The following is a 22,538-nucleotide window of genomic DNA, read 5'->3' as shown; positions in this document are numbered from 1 at the left end:
TAAGAAAAATATATTCGTATCGTAAGAAAGTGTCAAAATCCTTTTTTTTTTTTTGCGTTTCCTCCGTTTTTGCAAATTTAATTTCTGTCCCACAATTAACCAATTTATCGATTACATTGGAAACATACTGAAACATTGATTCTAGTATGTTTCCTTCTAAAATGTGAGCTGAATTTCCGGACAATGAGATAATACGAATTACGAGTACAAATGTAGCTAAATCATATTATCAACATTTATAAGATCAATTTTATATGGCTGTTTCGTTCATATAGTAATCGATGTATTATTAAAATTACAAAGCGAAAACTATTTATTTATGAATTCTTCTTCTAATAAAAAATTAGAAATATTTCACGAAGACATAATTGTAAAATTGAAGAATTAGGTGTCAGTATGGTGGTATAAGTCATTTAGAATAGTGAACAAATTTGATTAAAAAACCAACCAATTTATAAAAATTATATTTATTTTCATTGATTTTTATGCATATTATATTTTAATGATTATCGATAAATATTTTGAAATACTTATATCAAATACATAAAATATTAGTTAGGCACGTAATTGAGTATAACAACGATTGGATCATACAGATTGCATAACCTTATCAGAGCCAGCATTGACTTTGGTGTCCTGAAAAGAGAAGATTAAACTGACTGATACGAATCTAACTAACAATCGATAACCGAATAGATCCATTAGCCTGATAGGTCTCATAGAGTCGTGAGTTGTATCACCCATGGAGTCATGACTTTTATCTTGATCGATTGATAGTAGTGCTCCGGCTATGTCTACGAGAAAAAAATATCACCCGTTCCGTACATCCTGTTGGGCTACAACTATAGTGATTCGAGGCTATTTGCGCTGGAACAGCTTCTTGGATTATCGTTGTTAATGTCTACTGCAAACGAAACGGCTTGTACTGATATCGGCCCCGCCCTTTTATCTACATCGTACACGACCTTTGGACATTTCCCGGTCGCACTGCGCAACAATGTTCTGCGTGAAATTACTCACGGCGTGCGTGCACAAAACAAATAAACTTTTCGGCATCACAAATCCGAAACCGCAACACAGTGTGCAATGTTCTTTCGCAACACGATTGCCAACGTGTTATTTACTTATATTGCGTGCCAGATAATCACAGACCCATTTGCTCGGTGAAACAATCTTTAGCATAATATCTTGCAAAATAATTGACAAATAATCGAATTGATCGACTAATTAAGGTATAATTATAATAAAGCCAAGCTTTCTAAAATCGGATTGATGGACACGTTGTTTAAACGGTGAACGTGAAACTTATTGCATCATCCAAAGATATATACCACCATCTAAATAAGTTAATTTAGTAAACGCAAACATGTATACGTATGTGTATGTACATACATGTTACATACGCTTACGCGTATGCGTGTAGAGTTGTGGTGAACAATTTAATACCAAAACCGAGATGCACAACACGTCAAATTTAATCCCGTTAACAAACAATGCAAAGTTATCAAGAGAAAGGGCAATTTTCCCTATACCAAACCTTCAAACATTGTAAACTAAGATTTGAAAAGGATTAAATTGCTGTTTTCGATCTTTATTGGATATAATAGACTTTATGTCAAAACGTTACTTACGGCTACGAGCACATAAAGTTTAAAATAAATTTTACCGATAAGCTATCGACATTATCGTCGGAGTAATAGGATAAGTCGAGAAATGCAAAAATATATAATTCTCCTTCGGTTCCGAGGCTTGAACTTTAGAAAATATTATTAGTTCACATTTTTTTTTTTTTTTTTTTTTATCACTGCTTATATGTATTAAAATATTCTTCGTTCATTTATTAAGCATGTTTATTCAATTATATTTTAACCGCACGTAAAATAAGGAAAATATTATTTTATGAAATATAATAAGCAGCATATTTAAAAGATATAACAATGTATGATTATTAGATTATTCGGAATGATTTAAATCGTTTATTTCAAATTAATAAACAGAAAAAATATACAAAATGACATTAAATACTAATTAAAATTTTAAATTAAAATAACTTAAAAATGCAAACTTTGAGTCTTTAATGTTGTTCACATAATTCAGTTTGTTACCACATTATTACATTTATGGTACCACTAAATGTATAATACGAAGCGAAGTATTTATTTTTCGCTTTTATTTTATCATACAACTGTAGATTACCAATTACATAAAGTAAAATTTAAAAAATATAATACACAGTTCACGTTTTGCTCGGATAAACTAAAAGATACCTATTAAAGTTTTAATAACTAAATGGTTTAAAACCGTAATATTCGTAATTTATGCAATATAAACTTAGGTATATTTTTCATAATGTCTCCGACCGCATTTTAAATTTACATTAACATGAATTGAAGTTATGCGGAACCCAAACGTTGCGGTCCCAATAACATTCCACTACATAAATCCATTGACTATTTGACCGAGAACAAAGCATTCCAGCAACAGTTTAGTAGAAAGCCCATATAATCAACATTTTGTTTCATTGACAGTAAGAGACCGATATGATTTCGGTAAATACTTTTATATTATCGCAACGAACTACAAAAATAGTCTAAGTATATTAATTTTAGTTTTAACAACGTATACATGGCTAAATAGTAAATATTAAGTAAATTACCAGTAAAAATTACACGCACTGTTTAGTTGATTTATACACATCATTATCCTTTATAGTTTCTAAGACTATCGAAGAGCTTCGGTTGGAATGGAAAAATACTGATCCCGTATTGATGGCCAGAGGATTAAGAATGCCTCAATTCGAAATTGTAGACATCGTGCCCTCCGACTGTCAAGAATCATTTCAAATAGGTATGTATTATACTTAATGTATTATTATAAAAACGTATATAACTGTAGATCTCGTATTATTAATAATACAATATTGACACTTATTTTATTCAATTCGCGTGAAACACTTTTAATCGCAATATTTTAAATTTCAAACAAACTTTCCTTATTTTCTATTTAGTAAAAATATTTTAATTTTTTTTTTTTTTTATTCTGATAATTAAATCAAAACTTACGTGTTTCCCGTGCTTCTGGGAAGTTCTAATGTCAAAATAAAGTCAAACGATTAATCCTATAGCCTGAAAATGTTCAAATTTTTCATTATTTACCGTTATCTTATATTAATAATAGTATAGTATAGTACCTGCTATATTTTTAATCCATAACTATTGTTGCTAATAATTAACATTATTTATATACTGATACTTCGTTTGAAATAAAACAATTTATGCATTTCATATCGAATTAAAATTTTACCTATCAATTATAATATACTTGACGAGTAATGAATAATGGAATGAACAAATATTACATAAATATCATTACACAAACAATATAGTAAGAAAAACTTTACTGTACTTTACGAACACACCTTATTATTTTTGTGTCTAAAATAATGAAATATAGACATCAATTAAAGTCGCATCGCATAAATAAATGCAAAATGTTTAAATTGACATCAAACTATAGCACGGTGAGTACGGCATCTAAACAACGTACCTACCTATTGCAATAATGAATATACTGTGACTGCTACGCATGAAATAATAAACTAGATAGATTTACATGACCGTAACAGAACGTTTGATTAATTTATTGAATCAATAAATAATAAAACAATGATGACTCTAGGGTAAGTCAGAAATATGTTTAATTAAATTATTGATGATGATAATAATAATGATAATAGGTACCATCATTGATAAATTAAGAATGTTACAGTACGCAATGAACAAATTCAATGCAGTAGAAAATCTAAAATGTATCAATTTGACGCTGTGACTACCGGAAATGCTGCTTTAAAATTCAAAATAATAGCGATTATGGGAACACACTGATGTTTTTATTTTCTCAACAATTTAGATTTATTAATAAGAAAGATTATTTTCTTGCTTTTTTTTCCTAAGGCTACGAATTGTATTTCGTTTGTTCGACAAAATACTAAACATTTTCATTCAATACAAAAATAATAAAACTCCAATAATGCCCATTCAAGAATCAAAAAAATTACAGCAATTCTATTTTTATTCTACGTCATAGCGAACAATTACCTTATAATTATAAAATTAAAAACAAAATAGCAATGAGATAAAATCCACTTTCTTTGATGGTGTGCCGTCGAATTTTTCAAAGCATAAACTATTACTAATTTGACAATTCCTTTTATTTAATTCTATAATAATTGAGTTCAAAGAATATGCAAAAGGCTATATTGCATATTCTTTGTAGTCATTAATAATAGGAAAAACTTATGTTTCAACAATATATATTATCATTAGTTTAACACGCCGCATCGTGGACCTTTTAATAAGCAAACGAGCAAAATAACAAGAGAACAATTGGCCAAAATTCTATAAGCAAGATATTATTACCACTTTTGAGTATTATAAAACGTAATAGCTACTAGGCGGGTGTGACAAATTATTTCACCACCTCTTTTGATTTAAAACAATCCTCGAGAAATTATTCTAGATATGAACTTTTAATATTAAATTAAATTCCAATTTCAAAATGTTCGTTAAAACACACTAGATGAAAAAAAGTCGAAAAACCAAAAAACGTTAATTTTTTATTCTATTAAATGTTTTTACACGGTTTATATAAATTTCAAGTCGGCTGAATGAAATCGATTGAAATAAGTCATATTTGCAGTGCACAACATGTACTTTTTGAAAAATTTAAATTAATACTAGAATATATGTATGTATATATACGAAAAACATGATCAGTTTAAAAACTAACTCAATGAGTTTACGAAAACAAGTATATTTAGACAAGCAGAACATCAATACATTTATAAGTTAAGACATATTATTATTTATCCAGTACATACCTTAAAACACTTATTTAATCATTATACGTGAAGGAACTACCAAAACTTATGAAAACCCGATTTTTTGCTGTTTAAACATACATTTTAATAATGCCGTAATTAATATTTTAAAACGTAACGTGATCCGCGTAATAGCACTGAGAAAAAAAATATCCAACAGATTATAATTCAACAATTTCAATTTAAACGTCACGTAATATTGGTAGATTCACGCGCGTATATAATTCGAAATGTCATAAATTGTTCGCGTATGCCCATGCTCAACACATTTACAACAGCTTTCGGATTCACTAGCAGCATCCAAATCGATCGCGCACAAATAGGGCGTGTTGTGAAAGACCTACAATATATTAATCTCGCTGAACGAGCGTGCTGTATAACGGTGCATATCGATGATAAATCCGAATTAGAACTACCTATAATTGTATTCAAAATTTATTGAATTGTCTCAGAAAATAGAGACCATTGAAAGATACGGAAATAATTGTTTTGTTTATTTCGTAGAATTAAAATATAGGCACGAAGATGAATACGCAATAAGAGTCGACCATTATTCATATCTAGTCCCTGCGATTTCGTATTCTGTTATTTTCATTAATCGCCTGGATATTAGTATTTACATACAAATCTATACTTCTGGACGGACAATAAAACGATCGGGAGACCCAATAGAGTTTTCACACGAATATTCCAAAATAAATGTGAAAAAAAATTACAAAAATTATGATAATATATTAAAAACTTTTCTGCTGTAACAATGATGTGTTCAGTGTACGTACAAGCGAAAATTATAAACAGCAATGTGATGATATTCGACATGTTACTGGTATACAATAATATTTATTTACGATTTATTTCCCCTAAAATTAATTCATAAAACTACGTTCAACATAACCAAGGGATCAACTCTTGTTTAACAGACAACGCAATGTTTAGCAGTATAATATAATTATTTCAGCAATAGTTTTGCAATAGTAAAATTTACCTTCAAATTGTCAGTGAGGCACGCATCATATAATATTATGTAAGTACCTGAAAAGTGAAAAATAAAATAATGTTGAACGTTTTTTTTTTACAATTAAAAGCAAATATAAAAATAAATGTGTGTTTTATTTTGCTAACCTCGAGATATAAATAGATGTTATGAAAAATAATGCAATTTTATAACATGAGAATTCCATTAAACAAAAATAATAATTTTAAATTAGTTTATTAATTTTTAAGTATTTTATTGTGCTTTGCATTTTAAAAATGTTAGACGTAAAAATATCATACTGGTTATGTTTGTACTATTTACAGTGATAAAAATCAAAATACAATTAACCTATATAGAAAAATATCCCAATATATGTATATAAAAATAAAAATAAACACTTAAACAGTTACTTAATTTATATCAACAAAAATTACAAACCAAAAACGTCAAAATGATTTATTCACCTTGAACGTTTGGAAAATATATTTTTTTTTTTATTATTTTACATTTATATAAAGATATTTTTTCATAGATCTTACGCTTGTAATTTTTTAAATATTTTAATATATTTTAATTCCTATTTTCAAAGAATAACAATGTCTATTGATTTCTTATTAAAATACACTAATTTACATAGGCACCGCGAGAGGAGTGCAATGGGATGCACTTGCACCCTGTGGAAAAAAAAATTAAATTCAAAAATGTAAGATAGAGGCTATCATTATCACTATCCAGTGGCGGATAGGCATACATTTTTTTTACCGGGAAGGAATTAGAAGGGCCTAAATAGGCTAGGGCCCATAAAAAATAAGCCGCTCGCAACATATTATTATATTACAATATAATATACAGTGAGTTCCGCTTAATGTGATCACTGGTTTATAGAATCAACCGTTTATTAGAATCAAAAATGAAAATCCCAAACCAAATTGTATGCTACTAATGTTAAATTGACCTTTTATTAGAATCACTAAGTACCGGATAATTGAATCACTTTTATGAAAAATCTTATCGTTTTTATGGTATCTCAAACTGATTAATTTATAAAAACCATTTTATTTTTGAATTTATCAGTATTATTGTATATCGTTGTACATTATGTCAATCAATTATCTTTGTACGTCGCGGCGTCGTGTACTTGTGTCATTTAGTTTATTCGGTTTATTGTTCACGTTCAGACGTATTTTTTGAAATGTCGACCAAACGAAATGATTTAACTATAAAAGAAAAAAAAGATATACTCGTTCGTTTTGATAAATTGGATAAATGTTCTCAAAGAGAAGCCGCATTAGCTCTGAAAATTCCTCAACCAACGTTAAACAAAATTTTAAAAAATCGTAAGGAAATTGTTGAACATGAAGAACAAAATTTGCCTTTTTCTCGAAAACGAAAACGAATAGAGCAAAATGTTGATGTAGAAGAATCTTTATTACGATGGTTTCAGCAAGCTAGAAATTTAAATGTATCGGTCAATAATTCTATTTTACAAAAAAAATCTATAAATTTAGCTTTGCAATTAGGTGTAGACAATTTTAGTCCAACTATCGGGTGGTTGACTCGTTGGAAAAACAGAAACAATATTGTTTTTAAAAAAACATGTGGAGAAAAAAAAGATGCAGATTTTCAAGCTGCAGAAGATTACTTAAAGAATTGTATTGCATCGTCTAATTATGCACCTGATGACGTATATAATTCAGACGAAACTGGTTTGTATTATCGAGCTCTACCAGATTCTATTTTTGATTTTAAAGGGACTATGGTTAATGGATGTAAAAAACAAATGCAAAGACTTACGATTCTGCTGGTTTGCAACATGTCAGGTACGGATAAAAGGCGTCCTTTAATTATTGGTAAAAGTAAAAATCCACGCTGTTTTCGAGGCGTTAAAACATTACCCGTCGATTATAAAGCTAATTCAAACGCTTGGATGACTAGTCTAATTTTTACCGAATTTTTACGAAAATGGGACAAAAAAATAAAAAAGCAAGACGTATTTTACTAGTTCTTGATAACTGTACAGCACATCCGAATTTACAAAATTTAGAAAACATAGATTTTAAATTTTTTTTAGAATCAACCGGTTAATAGAATCAAAATGACCTGCACCAAAGTGATCACATTAAGCGGAACTCACTGTATAATAATTTACAAATTGCTCATAGTACTTGTAATTACTAGTTAATTAGTATTAGTTATTTAGAGTGTTTAATGTTGAAAATTTATATTATAATAAAAATAAATAAATCTTGATAGTAATTAAAATTTACAAATATATCTTCAATTAAGTACAGAACTCGGTGAAAGGGCTAAGGGTCTCCATATATAAATATGGGGTGGGGCCTACCGGAAAATCCCGAATTCCTGGTGGGTCTATCCGCCACTGTCACTATCTTATTTTCTAGTAGTCTCCTTTACTTTGTAGCTGTTAAAAAAAAAAGAAAATAATTTTGTATTGTCATACAATTTGAAAAAATACTCTTACGTATTTAACTTAAATAGTTTAAGCATTATTTAGATATCAGCGTACATACTATGCATTATGTACCTCCTTGAAACTATCCTAGCGGCACCTATGCTCGTATACTAATTATATTAAGTCTTATACTAAAATTATAATATTTTAATAGCTGAAAAAAATAATTAAATTGTCATTCTTTCGGTTCGTTAACCCGAAACTGAGGTAAGCTACAGTTAAGTGTATTATATTATTTTAAATTTGAACGTGAAAATGACCGCAACAAAATGCGGTACGGTCTCTGCTCACAATATTACGCAACGGTTTTTCGTTGCTTTTATATATCTCAAAAACTACTGACGTGAATCACCTAAATGTTAGAATCAAATTATTTTACTTTTAATTCATTGTTTGTGGACAACGTTTTATTTTCGTCGCTCACATCGTTTGTGATGGTAAAAATAACATTTATCATACAACCTTTTTTTAACAAACATTCTACATAGTAAACATTTTTCAGATACTTCCCAAATCTAGTATTTGTATTAAAATATTCATGGCGTTTCTAGTTATATTTCATTTATTTTTTCTACTGTTATTTCTATGTTAAATCGATCGTTTTGTTTGTATACAAATGAAAGTGATTGTAAATCGTCGTATTTGAATAACGGTTCCAAGTAACGGACAACTGTAAATTTAACAATTGCGTATCGTATCTGATAGGACTAAAACTCGAATAAAAAATAAATAAAACATAATAATCGCTGTTCATGAAAATTATTAGTTATACTGTGTTTCAAATTTTATATCCCAATGAACAAAAACCCTCTAAATCCTATGTACTATTTTTAACATGTAATATATCAATCTACGCACAACTTTAGTCATTTCAGAAAAATAAAAACTACGAATGCTAGCTGCTACGAAACGAGACGTTTCAAATTATTCGATATAATACTTGTATGATTACCAATGACGTCGAAAAACAGTTAAAATAATACAGCACGGTTTACAGCGAAATGTAAGAGAAGTCAGTCACCAAAATTTGCCAGCACATAGCAGCACTGCCGCTTGAGAAGCTGAAGAAAATGAAATAATATAAGAACCAATAAAATAATCATACTGATCAGTTTATTCGAAAAATATTTTTTGTCTGGAATTTCGATTTTATATACTATATGTTACATATTATTCGTCCGTCCGTTCGTCACGAGAATAAGGCAGAGGTGGAAACAAATATTTGTCCACTGAGTTATAATAGTATTTTATCGATTCGGACGAAGGATAATTAAACCAATCACGAGCGCACCAGCTACGACGCTTTACACGCGACGAGTCGATGGCATTTTATATAGTTTTTCAACGCGTTCCATTCGACTAACATAATATTTCGTTGAATTTTCGTACCAGTTGGATAGAATTCGGGGAAACGGTCAAGTAACGAGAAATATATTTTCATCCGTCATGTTACCAATCGCACAATCACAATCTCACAATCCCTGCGTCCACTGTGTTCTGTACGACTACCACTTGCGTACAGAAAAACTCGACTTCGGATACTGCACTACCGTGCGAAACAATATCAATCATATGCGAACACTGCGAATATTCAAAGGCATATCATCGTACCCTCCTACATAGCATTTGTCTATCATGGCGATTGAACAAATATTTATGCATATGATTGGACTTTAAATGATTAAAATAAAAATTGTATACAACATTGAATACATATTTGATTTTTCGTGTTGAACCCGAATTGTGAAATAAAAAGTGTAATAACATTTAAAAACAAATACATATATATATATATATATATATATATATATATATATATTTATTAAATAAACAAATATACAGTTTTACATTAATTGTACATTTGAATTATCTATCTTCTGTAAGCTAGGCTTGTGGCGAAGATAGAGAGTTATAAATTGATACATATTATGCTTAAAAACTAAAAAGGAAAACTAAAACACTATTATATATATATATATATAAGAAAATATATATATATTTGAAAATTAATGAATATTTCAAATTGTATGTATAACCAATGTACATTGAACATTTATCAAATATTGTAATTTATTTTTTTTATTATTTAATAAATATCGAATAAATATATCTATGCTAAGTGGGCAACCGGAGAACCAATCGATCTCGGATGCGCGCGCGAATTCCTTTCGACGATGGAATCCGCGAAGTAAGTTGTTTGCAAGAAATGACCGTCAACCGTGGATGGCCAAATATATATTTTTATACCCGTGATCCTCGCGAGCACTGCTGCAGCGGCAATAATAACGATAATAATGAGAACCGTAAGAATAACGCATAAGTGCATTGGGCACTGTGATAATATGCGGTATATCATCATCGTTATAATCGTTAAGAGGGCTTTAGCAGCAGGTACCAACCAATTACCATCACGTAAAACAGGCCAAAAACTAAATAAAACTGTGAGACTTGGGTTTAACGGATTTTAATTTTAAAAACTTATTGAAACAACTCTACTAAAGCATGGCCGTGGAAATTTATCATTATTACAAAAAATAATACGTACTTAAATATATAAAATACCAAAATTCTTATTATTTAAATTGTCGATATTTTGTCGAAGAATTTGTATAAATAAAATCCCCTTGACCATCCCCTAATTAACATAATGACAATTTAATATCCATTTTCGAAATTTAATCCATCGAATCCAATTCTCACAATTTTGTCTAGCTTTTTGGTATTTTTGTCATTTGAATAGCATGAAGTATATTTGACAAAATTTGAATTATTGACATGTTCCTGCGCGTGCGGAAATGTATCAGCGCAATGTGTCGGCGGTCTTAATTGAAAATTAACTACCAACATTCAATTCCTGGTATATATAAGATAAGAAAATGATTGCCGGCGGTGGGCAAAATTCTAATAAATATTATATTATTGTAATAATAATTAATATTTATTACCCTGCGTACTTGTTTTGGTTCGCTGTCGGTACGTAATTATTCAACAGCGAATACAAATTAAATTTATATTTGATTTTCGGTTAGTCTGAAGTCTGCTGTTGTTTGAAACAATAACGTGCAGTATCTTGAGAGAAATTTTTTTGCATAAAATATTTATACATATTTTTCATCTTTGGTGCTATGAACTGTAAACGTGACTGGCATTATGGAAAAAAAACTAAAATTCTTTTATCTAAAAGAAAAAAAAATAATAAATACATTTATGCCCTCCTGAATGGTTTAAAAAAAGTAAGTATAAATATTAAAAATCTATTTACTTTAATACCTTATCTTATTACCTTTTTAATTTTTATTAATTATTCAATTTATATTTTAGGTTTAGTTTCAAAATTTTTTAGTATTATACCTAAAGTTCAAAAATTCAATACAAGGTTGGCCATGATTTTTCTTTGAATAATTATAAAAAGAAAAAAATCAAGCGTCATTTCATTAAAAATTTTATAAACGTCTGAAATTTAAAACGAAATTTAAAATTTTATGAAATCGTGTAAAATAACGATTTATCCTCAAACGATTTTAGACGTTGTTATTCAAAAGTAAAAGTCTAATTTTAGACGTGTCATAATATTTGAATATTTTATGCAAGGTTTCACAAGTTTTAATACTAGTTTGAAATTTTAAAGTTTTTTCAATTCATATTTTAAATCCGTAATTTAATTTGTTATTCATTGTTATGACAATTTATTTTTTTTTATAAAATATTATATTATAAACCTATACTATATTTTACTGTTTTTTTTTTTATAATAAAATATGATAGAGATATTGATACTAATACTGTTGATACTCTACCTTCGATTTCTAATATGTTGCACACAAAATAAGACGAAACAGTGGTATTAGAATTATCAACCAGTGATAATTTGAACGACACACAAAATGACGAATAAGTTCATACGTAATAATCAAATATCGTACAATTTAAATAATGTGAAACGGGAATATTTAAGTAATAATATTAGTTTTTGACAAAATGTATTTGTTTTGTGTAATTCAGCAAGAAAATATTAACAGAAACTTAATTTCTAACATATAAGATTCTGAGCGGAGCGATGAAAGTATTGATTTTGAAATTATGTAAGTTATTTATTTTTGTGTCTGTTATTACAGTTTGGGGCAGTAAAAGTGCTTCGATTTTCTTCGACAGCAACTTTTCTGATAGGAAATTGAATCTAGTTGGTGCATTCAAGAGGTCACCACAACGAACACTTCTTGAAAAATATGAGCAATATTTTCTTGAATAGCCGTAGTCCTAGCAGTTCAAGCATTGAATTATGTCTTTGCGCTTATGAGGTTCTTCAATTTTGACTTTTGTGTGCAACTTTTGAGATGTGAAATAAATCTTTATTGATTACTGCTGGTTCTAAATCAACATAAAATATGGGCAGCTTAATTTTCGTTATTTTTTGGAGGACTTTGATAACTTGACGAACTGAGAAACCCAAATCTTCTATAGCAGTTCCATTATCTTCAGTAGGAGTTGAAGGATGTAGATTACGTACAACTATGTGGAACGATTTTTCCTCGTGTGGTTGGTATGTGTGGTATTGCGCTTCTTTCCCTTTTAAGAGGTGGATTGTTTTTTGTTATGAATCAGGGTTAGCTGTTTGGATTTTTATGACGTTGATGGATGATTTAAATATAAAATTTTCCGGGCCTAATGATTCAATTAATATGTTGCAAAATCCTGCAAAGTTAAGCAAATCTCGAACGAATCACGGAGGTGGTAGATTGATTTTAGGATTTTGAGCATCATTAATGTCATCAGTATTATTTATTGGTGGTGAGGGCGTGCTGATATTCTCTACGTTATCATTTGTGACTAAAGGGTGGTATCTATTTGCAGTTACGAACATTGGTTTATTTTTTTTTTTTTGATGTCCATCAACTTTAGGTGAAGAGAAAGTGCGTTTTTGATTTTTTTTGATTTTTATGTTTTGAAATTATTTTCGTCCATGTTTATAGATGAATCAAAAACATCGCTTGATGCACTTTATGTTCGATTTGATAGTGTTATTTCGATTATAGATTGGAGGTATAATCGTTGGTTGTTTTGTTTTATCGATAAGATTCATATACGATTTGGACGAGTCCATTATGCTAATGAGAAGATAAGATGCCGCGGCGACGCACGTAATGATTAACGACCACCGACCTATGGGGCGTCCGATGACTTATCAGTACCATATTTATATTTAGTTATAATATATAATTATATTTACCCGTTTTTTTTTTTTTAGTTAATATGTATATTTGGCGTTTGCCTACTCTGAAATGGGTCAAGCTCTGTTGGAATATTTTTTATGCGTACATCGATGTAAAATTTATGCTATTTGATAACTAAGGCGATAAGTTATAGAGCATTTAAGAATGAGCGAAATAAGAACGTGTGAATCGAATGACATTCGGCAAAACACTATATTTTAAATACCTATGAGTGTTAAAATTTACAAAAATATATATATATATTTTAGATTCATGTAATATTTCCCGTTGTAAGATGCTAAAAATATTCAAATGTTCAATACAACAATAATTTATTTATTAAAATATATTTTATTTTATAATATTTCAGAATTAGTGCCGCAATAACCGTGTGTGTTGCATGAGTCAAACACACGGGTTCATAGCCCCAGCCTATAATAGGACACAAAGATAATATTTGAAAAATATGTAGAAAGCAAGAAAATAAAACTATTTTGAAATAATAATTATTCATGGAGTTAGAAAAATAATTGATTGATTTTATTTTGTACATTATCGTACACCAACGTTTCTTTGACGGTCTGTTTAATCGAAATTCAAAATTATTTGGTCATAATTGATTAAATCAGTTGTTCTCAAACTGTACTCCGTGGATCCCTAGGGCTCCGCTCAAGAAGTTTGGGGGCTATGTGGATATATCTAAATTAATTAAATTTAAATATTATTATATCTCTTAGGTATCAAATAAAAATACTTGTATGATTACAATTTTACATATACCTTCTCATCTGATCAGAGTGTTTTAGATTAATTTGATGAGTACTAGGTTTTTAACTATCGGAACACTCTTTCTGGTCAAAATTGTATACACAAATTAAAATAATCCTTTTGCAATTAAAATATATCCCTTTTTTACTCAGAATTTAAAAATATTAGATAGAAAAATGATTTAACACACTTCAATAATTTTATAACACACTGTGTATATACTATATTAATTTTAAATTCATTTTGAGATACAAACAAATTTTAAGAGATGATGATTTTTTCAAAACCAAAATAAATGCATTAATAGAAAATGTTTATTTTCAAGCGATGTTGCCCGAGTTAATAGACTAAAGAATTGATAGAAACCGTCGTTTATATGACTAATACGTAACCTTAATGACACCAAAAGTTTTTTACTGCATAAGTTTGTAAATAATATATAAAAATATAACAATTTGACTTGATATTCATATTATTTGAATGGCATTATTTTTTTCTCTGAGATATCTAACTTACAATATTATGTACATTTATGTGAGTTAAATAACGCTGAGTTCTAACTATATATATGTATAATATACACTGTATATATTTCAATCAATTATTATAGCATAAATACATAATGTACAATATGAATAAATTTCAGTAAGTAATAAGTATCCAAGTTGTAATGAATGGTTCGTCTACTCTAGCACTCACCTTTCTCTGAGCACCTTACTTATATGCAGGTGTTTCGGTGTATGAATAAAGAATACTAAAATAAAATAACCTACTTTTGACAGCAATATTTATGATCCTCATAATTAGTTGTTTACGATTTTTTATATCGACGGTGGGGCAGTTCCTAGTAAATATTAAGCGAGATTAGACTTAGGTACACACACTTATAAGTCAGTTTAATGCTATCATGATAAATTGCCTTTATTGATTTCTTTAAAACACGATTGGCTGCAGCTACCTTAACCCGAATAATAACATTGCATTTAGGGTGGTTCTAAAACTTTGCTCAACGAAAGTAGTCTCAGGACCCTATGGACACGCGCGTCTGAATTAAATTGAACTCAGCTGAATGTATATATACTGTATAGATTGTATAGACTGTATATTTTACAATCTGTACTATATAATTTACGGATCATGTATCAACTCTGACATTAGGAAATGGAAAATACATTACAATGAAGAATTGAATAACTTCGAAAACCCTACATTGTTGCAAAAATTACAAAAAGAAGGTTAATGTGGACATGGTTGGAAGAAAGAAGACTTATATATAAGATGGTTATTAAAAAAGATCCAAATGGAAAAATACCGTTAAGTAGAACGCATTTACGATGGGAGTACCGTATCAAAAAATATGTTAAAACAATAGAACCAACTATACAATGGAGAGATATTGCTGAAGATAGTGAAATGTGATGGAAAATTTGTTTGGAGGGTTGGTCTTAAAAGTCGATACTCACAAGAAGAAGAAGTTATAATATAAAATATTGTTTGGTCAATATACCATTTGAAAATAACATAGTATTGGTAATATTGATGAAACTAATCATATTGTTAATTACATACATAATAAAAATAATTTAAATTAAAAACACATTATTTTTTATGAGTTGTGGTTCACAATATTGGCGTTCCTAGTTTTTGGGCTCTCGTGGTATATTAATATCATCATATTTAAGGGGTCCGGATTATATTTTATGTATATTTTCTATATCCAAATTGACACCCATAGTTGGACACTTAGTGGATAAGCAATTATCTAACTCATGGGTATCATCTGTCATCTGTTCAAATGATAGTCTAAAAGGAAGATATAGACATAAGGTTGTATAAAACTGAAATCTGAAAATTTTTAGTAATTTATGAATTTTTTATGTAAACGCATTAATGTCAAAAAAATACAATGAACTATATATAATTTATATTTTATATAAATATATAAATTATATTAAATAATTTAATTCATATTATAAAACAAATTCTCACAAAGAAGTGATAACCTGACATTAATTAGTTAAAAATATATTTGGTCATAATAAACTTATGTAATTGATTTTTGACCGATTATAACAAGTATCATAAATATTGATACAATTGAAAAATCGAGCTTATAAATTGTGAACACCCATAAAATGTACACTAAAAAATGCCCTGAAGGCCTTCGTAAATCAAAGTTTGAAAACCGTTGTCACATTCTATAAAAATCATGAAATGTACCGTTGTTGGTGTTTAACATCACTCATTTCCGAAATATTAACAACCAAGTGTGTTTATGTTTTTTTACACGTGACTAACAATCATTAGTTTTTGTCCACGTAAAACACATCAGAAGAGAAAAAGTGACTAAATCAAATTTTCCGTCGTTATTTGCTTACAATATATTTATTGTAGTAATGTAGCTCTCGAAGACCTAAAACCACACCCCACAAAAAACGTATATTTTTCCACGTACACGTCCTTTTGGCAATATTATGTGCCTTTGTATACGATGTTGCAATTTATACTTACGGTCTGCTACCCGTCCTCCGCCTAAGATAATTTCACCTCTATATGTCCTTCATCTCTATCCGGCTTGACACTCGCGCGCCGCCCACACACGACACAATCGTTCATGTCGCTCTCAAGAGCGCCCTAAAATCTCGAACACTCCATGAGACGCTGCATTTCGACGACGCATTCATGAAACGTTTCTCGTGGAAACCAACGACAAACTTTATGTACTATATATATATATATATATATATATAAGAACATCGTAGAGACTGTATATCCTAACAGATTAACGGTTTAATATCGTATTACCGTCTGTATCGTACCATATGCTGTATTTAAAACGACATCGTAGTTCGCCAAATAGTCTTGGCTCGGACGCGGACGAAACGAGCGGTAACAACTCAGCGACATCTCGTACGGTAACATAATGATAAACACACCGCAGCACGTAGGACTTTTGAAATTCTGTCGAATGATGACCGACGTACGAGTGTCAATATAATAATGACAATATTTTATCATACAAATATTTAATCGATGTGCACTGCGTCTTACGCTAACTCACTACGAAAATAACAATGAATATTGTATTATAGTAAAATTAACTGTTCAATATTCTATAAAAATATTTTTTGTACAATTGTACCGCGTCGTGTATTATATCGATGTCGGGTAGTTATTTTTTTATTTCCAAAGAATAATAAATCTGTGAAAAAGTGTACTGAAATGGGAATATTTATCGCGAGTGAAATATTGGCTTTTAATAATAGATAAATACCTACCGCTATTTCAAGTTCCGTATACGTATACGTATGAGAATTATAGAAAATATAATCACAGATTACATAGAAATTGATTACATTTTTATAAAAAAAAACAATTTCCCCGTGATATTTCCAGGCAACTACAGCTGTCTGGTAGCCCAATTTTACTTGAGCCGAAGCGTGGGTTTTCACCTGGTGCAGAGTTATTTGCCCACCATGCTGATCGTGGTCATTTCCTGGGTGTCCTTCTGGATGGATGTGGACTCGGTGCCGGGGCGTACCACGCTGGGAGTGACGACGCTATTGGCCGTAGGATCACAATCCTCGGGTACTCACCGCGATACATACTCGACCATCTTAAGATCACGTCATTATTATAATTACATCGTCTGTTTTTCAGGCATTCAAAGCGGCCTGCCACAGGTCAGCTACGTCAAGGCCATAGACGTATGGATGGGCACTTGTACAGGTACGGTATAGCTCAAACGCCGGGGCCTAAGATTGTGTGTACTTTTCTGTAAAAAAAATAAGTGTACTATAAACAATGTTTATTAAACTTTTAAATTATTAATCAAATATTTTTTCTAATTATTGAAACATAATTATAAAAAAACTAACGTGAAAGTCGTGAAGCGTTTCTTTGATGTCATTATTGATATTTATTGTCCGAAATTTACAGCGTTCGTGTTCTGCGCATTGCTCGAGTTCACGGTCGTTAATTATATGTGGAGAAAATTAAGACCGGACATACTGAGAAACATCTTGACCGAACCGGTGAATGGAGGTACGGCGGGCTCAAGATCGTACGACGAAAATCTACCGTCATCTCCAGTCATACCAGTCAGCGTGGTAATAACAATGATGACAATTACTGATAATTTCTGACATTAACAACCCTGCTGCCGCAAATACTGTGGTTGTATGGAAATTATATGCAATTTTTAGTCGATTTTGTCAAAAAATATTACGAATTCCGATTTATTCGTTTAAATGTTGATATTCTCGTGCGTTTTGATAAAACGATGTCTTCATTTTGTCTACTAAGCGTTTCAATAAAACCATACTTCTGTTCATCAATTGCCATTTCCTAAACTACAAATGTTCGCCCACTAAACACAATAACGTGTATTATTATATTTGTTTTTTCTCTCCATCCCTTACAGAGAAAACTAAAATCGTATTTATTTTTCATCACCTCATGTGTCATAATTCACATATTAATGTAAAGAAAACAGTGATGTTTTCTTTATTTCTTTCTAGGCAATCAAAAACGTATAAAGTTTTTATATTCCTTGTAGCACGAATGCATGCGCATATTTCACAATTTTTTCGCCGTGGCATGTTTATGCAGTTCCCACGATGTTATCATATAACCCAGTACTCGACTTGGCAAAATTAAAGAAGGGGGACTATGTTTGCTTAAAAAAAATTGCGTCCCCAATACTTGTTAAGCATTATAATTATAACATCATAATAGTAGGGGGACGTTCAAATTTCTAAAAATTAGAAAAGGTACACCGTCCACCTGCGTCCCCCCTCAAGTCAAGCACTGATATAACCTATATGTAATTACCGGCATATAATTAGTATGTGATCGTATAAACTCCGCCTGAACACAGAGGTGCTCCTAGACGTTTTCAAGAGATGGGGGGAGAGGTTAACCTACTTTTTGAATCAGATATTTTTAAGTATCATTTCTCTTCTTTTATCTTTTTTAAATGGACACTAAATGGATATACAAATTTATCGAGAAGAAAATTATTAATTTCGAGTAATCTAACCTTTAAATAATCAGACGGATTTGATTATTATCTACAACAATTATTATCTTTGTGGTTTTTAATGTTTTCTGCTGATAATGGTAAATTACAATTTTGATCATAATTATTTTGTTGACAAGTAGAGTAATTTCATACATTAAAAATGATTGCCTCTTTGCCATCTTCCCTTGGGGACGTATATGCATGAATGATACTGTACGTAAAACGATGCACGCCTAATTTTATAAAAAAAATGTTTTCCTCCAAACAGGTCAAAAAAATTTTACAACAAGAATGCGCTTACTCATCGTCAGTTGAGACAAACACGGTGTTGGCAAGGAAAATCGACGAATACTCCAGGCTGTTGTTTCCCGTTGCGTTTATAGCTTTCAACGCGCTGTATTGGCCTTATTATTTACAAAATTAAACATTTTTCTCTCAAAAAACTCCCATTCTGTTGCGAGTTATTGTCGCGAAAAAAAAAAGACCAATGTCATTATTGTATGAATATAATTCACACACATACGTAAATGTTAGGTTATACTGATATATATAATATATATGTCTCTCTTTACCTTTTTCTCTCTCTCTCTCTCTCTCCCTCTCTCTCTCTCTCTCTTTCTGTAATTGTTTTTTTCGACGAAATGTTCCAGAAATAATACAAAATAGTCCTACGGTACGAGCTATTTCGTACAAACGGTAATAGGATGTCGACACACACATGCATCACGTACACTAAATAATAGAAAATGCTATTATAGGTTCTACATAAATATTTTTAAATGCTTGTTTTCTTTTTTTCTCTCGAGTAAAAATGGATTAATGAAGCACGTTGGAGTCGTCTTTGTAAATAGATAATATCAATAATAATACCAACTTATTAATCTACCTAAGTCAATCTTCGACGAGTACCTTTGATAAAACAATAATACGAGAGGACGCCATCAACCGACGTGACGCTAATCCGACATTCACTTACGATTTTAAACCCTTTTTTTAAAAATGTATACTTTTTTAAATATTAATGCATTGTGGAAAAATTAAAATAAAGCCCTTTTTGAGGTTATCGTCACCTCTTATTTTTCACGTTCTAACAGCCATAATCTTTTTAGTTGTTTCGTAACATCGTGTATGGATACGATCGTTCAAAAAACATGTTATCATAATATTGCCCTGAATCGCAAATTCTTCGTTTTTTATATAAATTACAATATTCCCATTGTGTATCGGTTGTCTTCCTTTATAAATATAAGTAATTATAAAATATAGAATACTTCCATGCAGTAACGAATCAAAATATAAGTTTAATTCATAACTGTATTACATAAATGGTTATAATTGCAATCTTTTTTTCATTTTTCATTCACCAATTTATGCTGATGTCTGAATTAATTGTTCCTTTTCACTGTAAATATATATATACACCATAAAAGTAATAAAATATACAAGTTACTGATTCATATTTTAGAAGAATTTTCTTCTTTCAACAATAATAATAATAATTATTAATTTCTTTTAAAACAATGCGTCCCTATTTCACAACTATTATTATGTTTCAGATATTTCTTCATCTACATTTATTATAATAACATATAGCTTTCAATGATTAGTCGTAGTTTAACATTAAATATCATTAAATATCTGTATCAATTCGTCATTTTAAATTTCTTCTTTTCATATCATATTATAATGAGATTGTTCCACTAATGTAATGTAACTGAAAAAGTGTACATCTAGTACATGCTAAATATATATAAATATATTAATTTCGACTATCATGTTTCATTAAACTTCGATAATCAAACAACCATATCTATGTTTATATTCTACTTCTATAAAATAGTTCATAAATTGAAGTTAATTTTTAATACAATTTATATTAAATCAAAACATGTTTAAAAATTAGTATTATTGATGTTATGTCAGTAAATAAGTATCTACTTGCATGCAAAACAATAAACGTTATGATTTTTATAATTTCTTATGTTGTCGTCAAAACGTATCCCTTTTATCCTAACCACACAACAATGGTTCATTATTTTGAAAAATGTTCTCTGTACAACTAAATTGAATTAGTATTGCAATGATCACTTAATATTTTAAATGAAAAAAAAAACCTTTTAATTGAAATATTAAAAAAAGATTTAAATTAAAACTCACAAAATTCTAGAATAGATTAATGCTAATTGATAATATATTATACTCTATAAATACATAACGCTTCGGGAAGAGTTCAAACTAAAAAACTATTTTTTCGTGAACAAATGTGTGTAATTGTGATAATATAACTTATATATAAGTATGAACACTTTTGAAAATACTTAAATTTATAAATATATGTTTATGTTCCTAATGTGGTCCAATATAATATTATAATCACTCTCGTATTTCATGTATAACTAGTACCTACCGATATAATTCGATTCTGACGGACAACCGTTAGCTTGAAACAGGTAATAATACACTACATAGATAAGAGAGTGCATGAATTCTTGGTGGATGTTAACATTAAAATAATAATAGTAATAACGATAAATAGCAGTGAAGAGAGATTTCTCGCGAGTCGTCGCGTCGACACCATTCATAATTTAATGTAATATCCATTAGACTTTATAAACCGCGAATGTAATACGACAATACGTTGAAACTTATTAGCCTTGTACCTATAATACGTAATGTTGTTCTCTGTCGTCGGTCACATTTTTACACTTAGAACACGAGAAACAATTGTTGCAGCAAGCACCCAACTAATTTCCGAACGACTGGGTGGGTAATATACATGAAACTTACAGCAACTACTGTAAATAAATTTAAACATTTATCATAGCATATATATATATATATATATATATATATATTAATGAAGATATTTAAGGGTGTATGAGTGGCTACCGTCTAATTTATTTTACGTGCTAAATTTAATATTCTAGTTAGTTTTTACGCCGTGCGCGTGTCTAAAATTGTTTAAACATAATACATATATTATATTAAGTATATGAATATTTTATGTAATAATTCTATAATAATAAATTTAATTAAAATATATTTTAACGACTAAATACTATTGAATTTACTATACTATTTTATTATTATTATTATTATTATTATTATTATTATTATTATTATTATTATTAATATTATTATTATTATTATTATTTTTATTAATATTATTATTATTATTATTATTATTATTATTATTATTATTATTATTA

General features: G+C 29.4%; 1 protein-coding gene across 2 annotated transcripts in view; it reads left to right on the top strand.

Moving 5' to 3' along the window:
* LOC112684307 (glycine receptor subunit beta-type 4-like) overlaps positions 1–20,752 on the top strand; it is a 218,629-nt gene extending 197,877 nt beyond the window's left edge. The window contains exons 6-10 of one of the 2 annotated variants that reach the window (XM_025555752.1): positions 2,713–2,847; positions 17,703–17,894; positions 17,967–18,035; positions 18,246–18,415; positions 19,598–20,752. In XM_025555752.1, the coding sequence (XP_025411537.1) occupies positions 2,713–2,847; positions 17,703–17,894; positions 17,967–18,035; positions 18,246–18,415; positions 19,598–19,753 (722 nt within the window). In that variant the 3' untranslated portion in view covers positions 19,754–20,752. The remainder of the gene's footprint in view (positions 1–2,712; positions 2,848–17,702; positions 17,895–17,966; positions 18,036–18,245; positions 18,416–19,597) is intronic. The other variant, XM_025555753.1, reaches the window with a different exon arrangement.
* The last annotated feature ends 1,786 nt before the right edge of the window (positions 20,753–22,538 follow it).

The sequence above is a fragment of the Sipha flava genome, unplaced genomic scaffold (assembly GCF_003268045.1).
Source record: "Sipha flava isolate LNK unplaced genomic scaffold, YSA_version1 248_pilon_pilon, whole genome shotgun sequence".
NCBI lineage: Eukaryota > Metazoa > Arthropoda > Insecta > Hemiptera > Aphididae > Sipha > Sipha flava.
The sequence above is the reverse complement of the archived record's forward strand: the minus strand, read 5'-3'. Positions and strand labels throughout refer to the sequence as shown.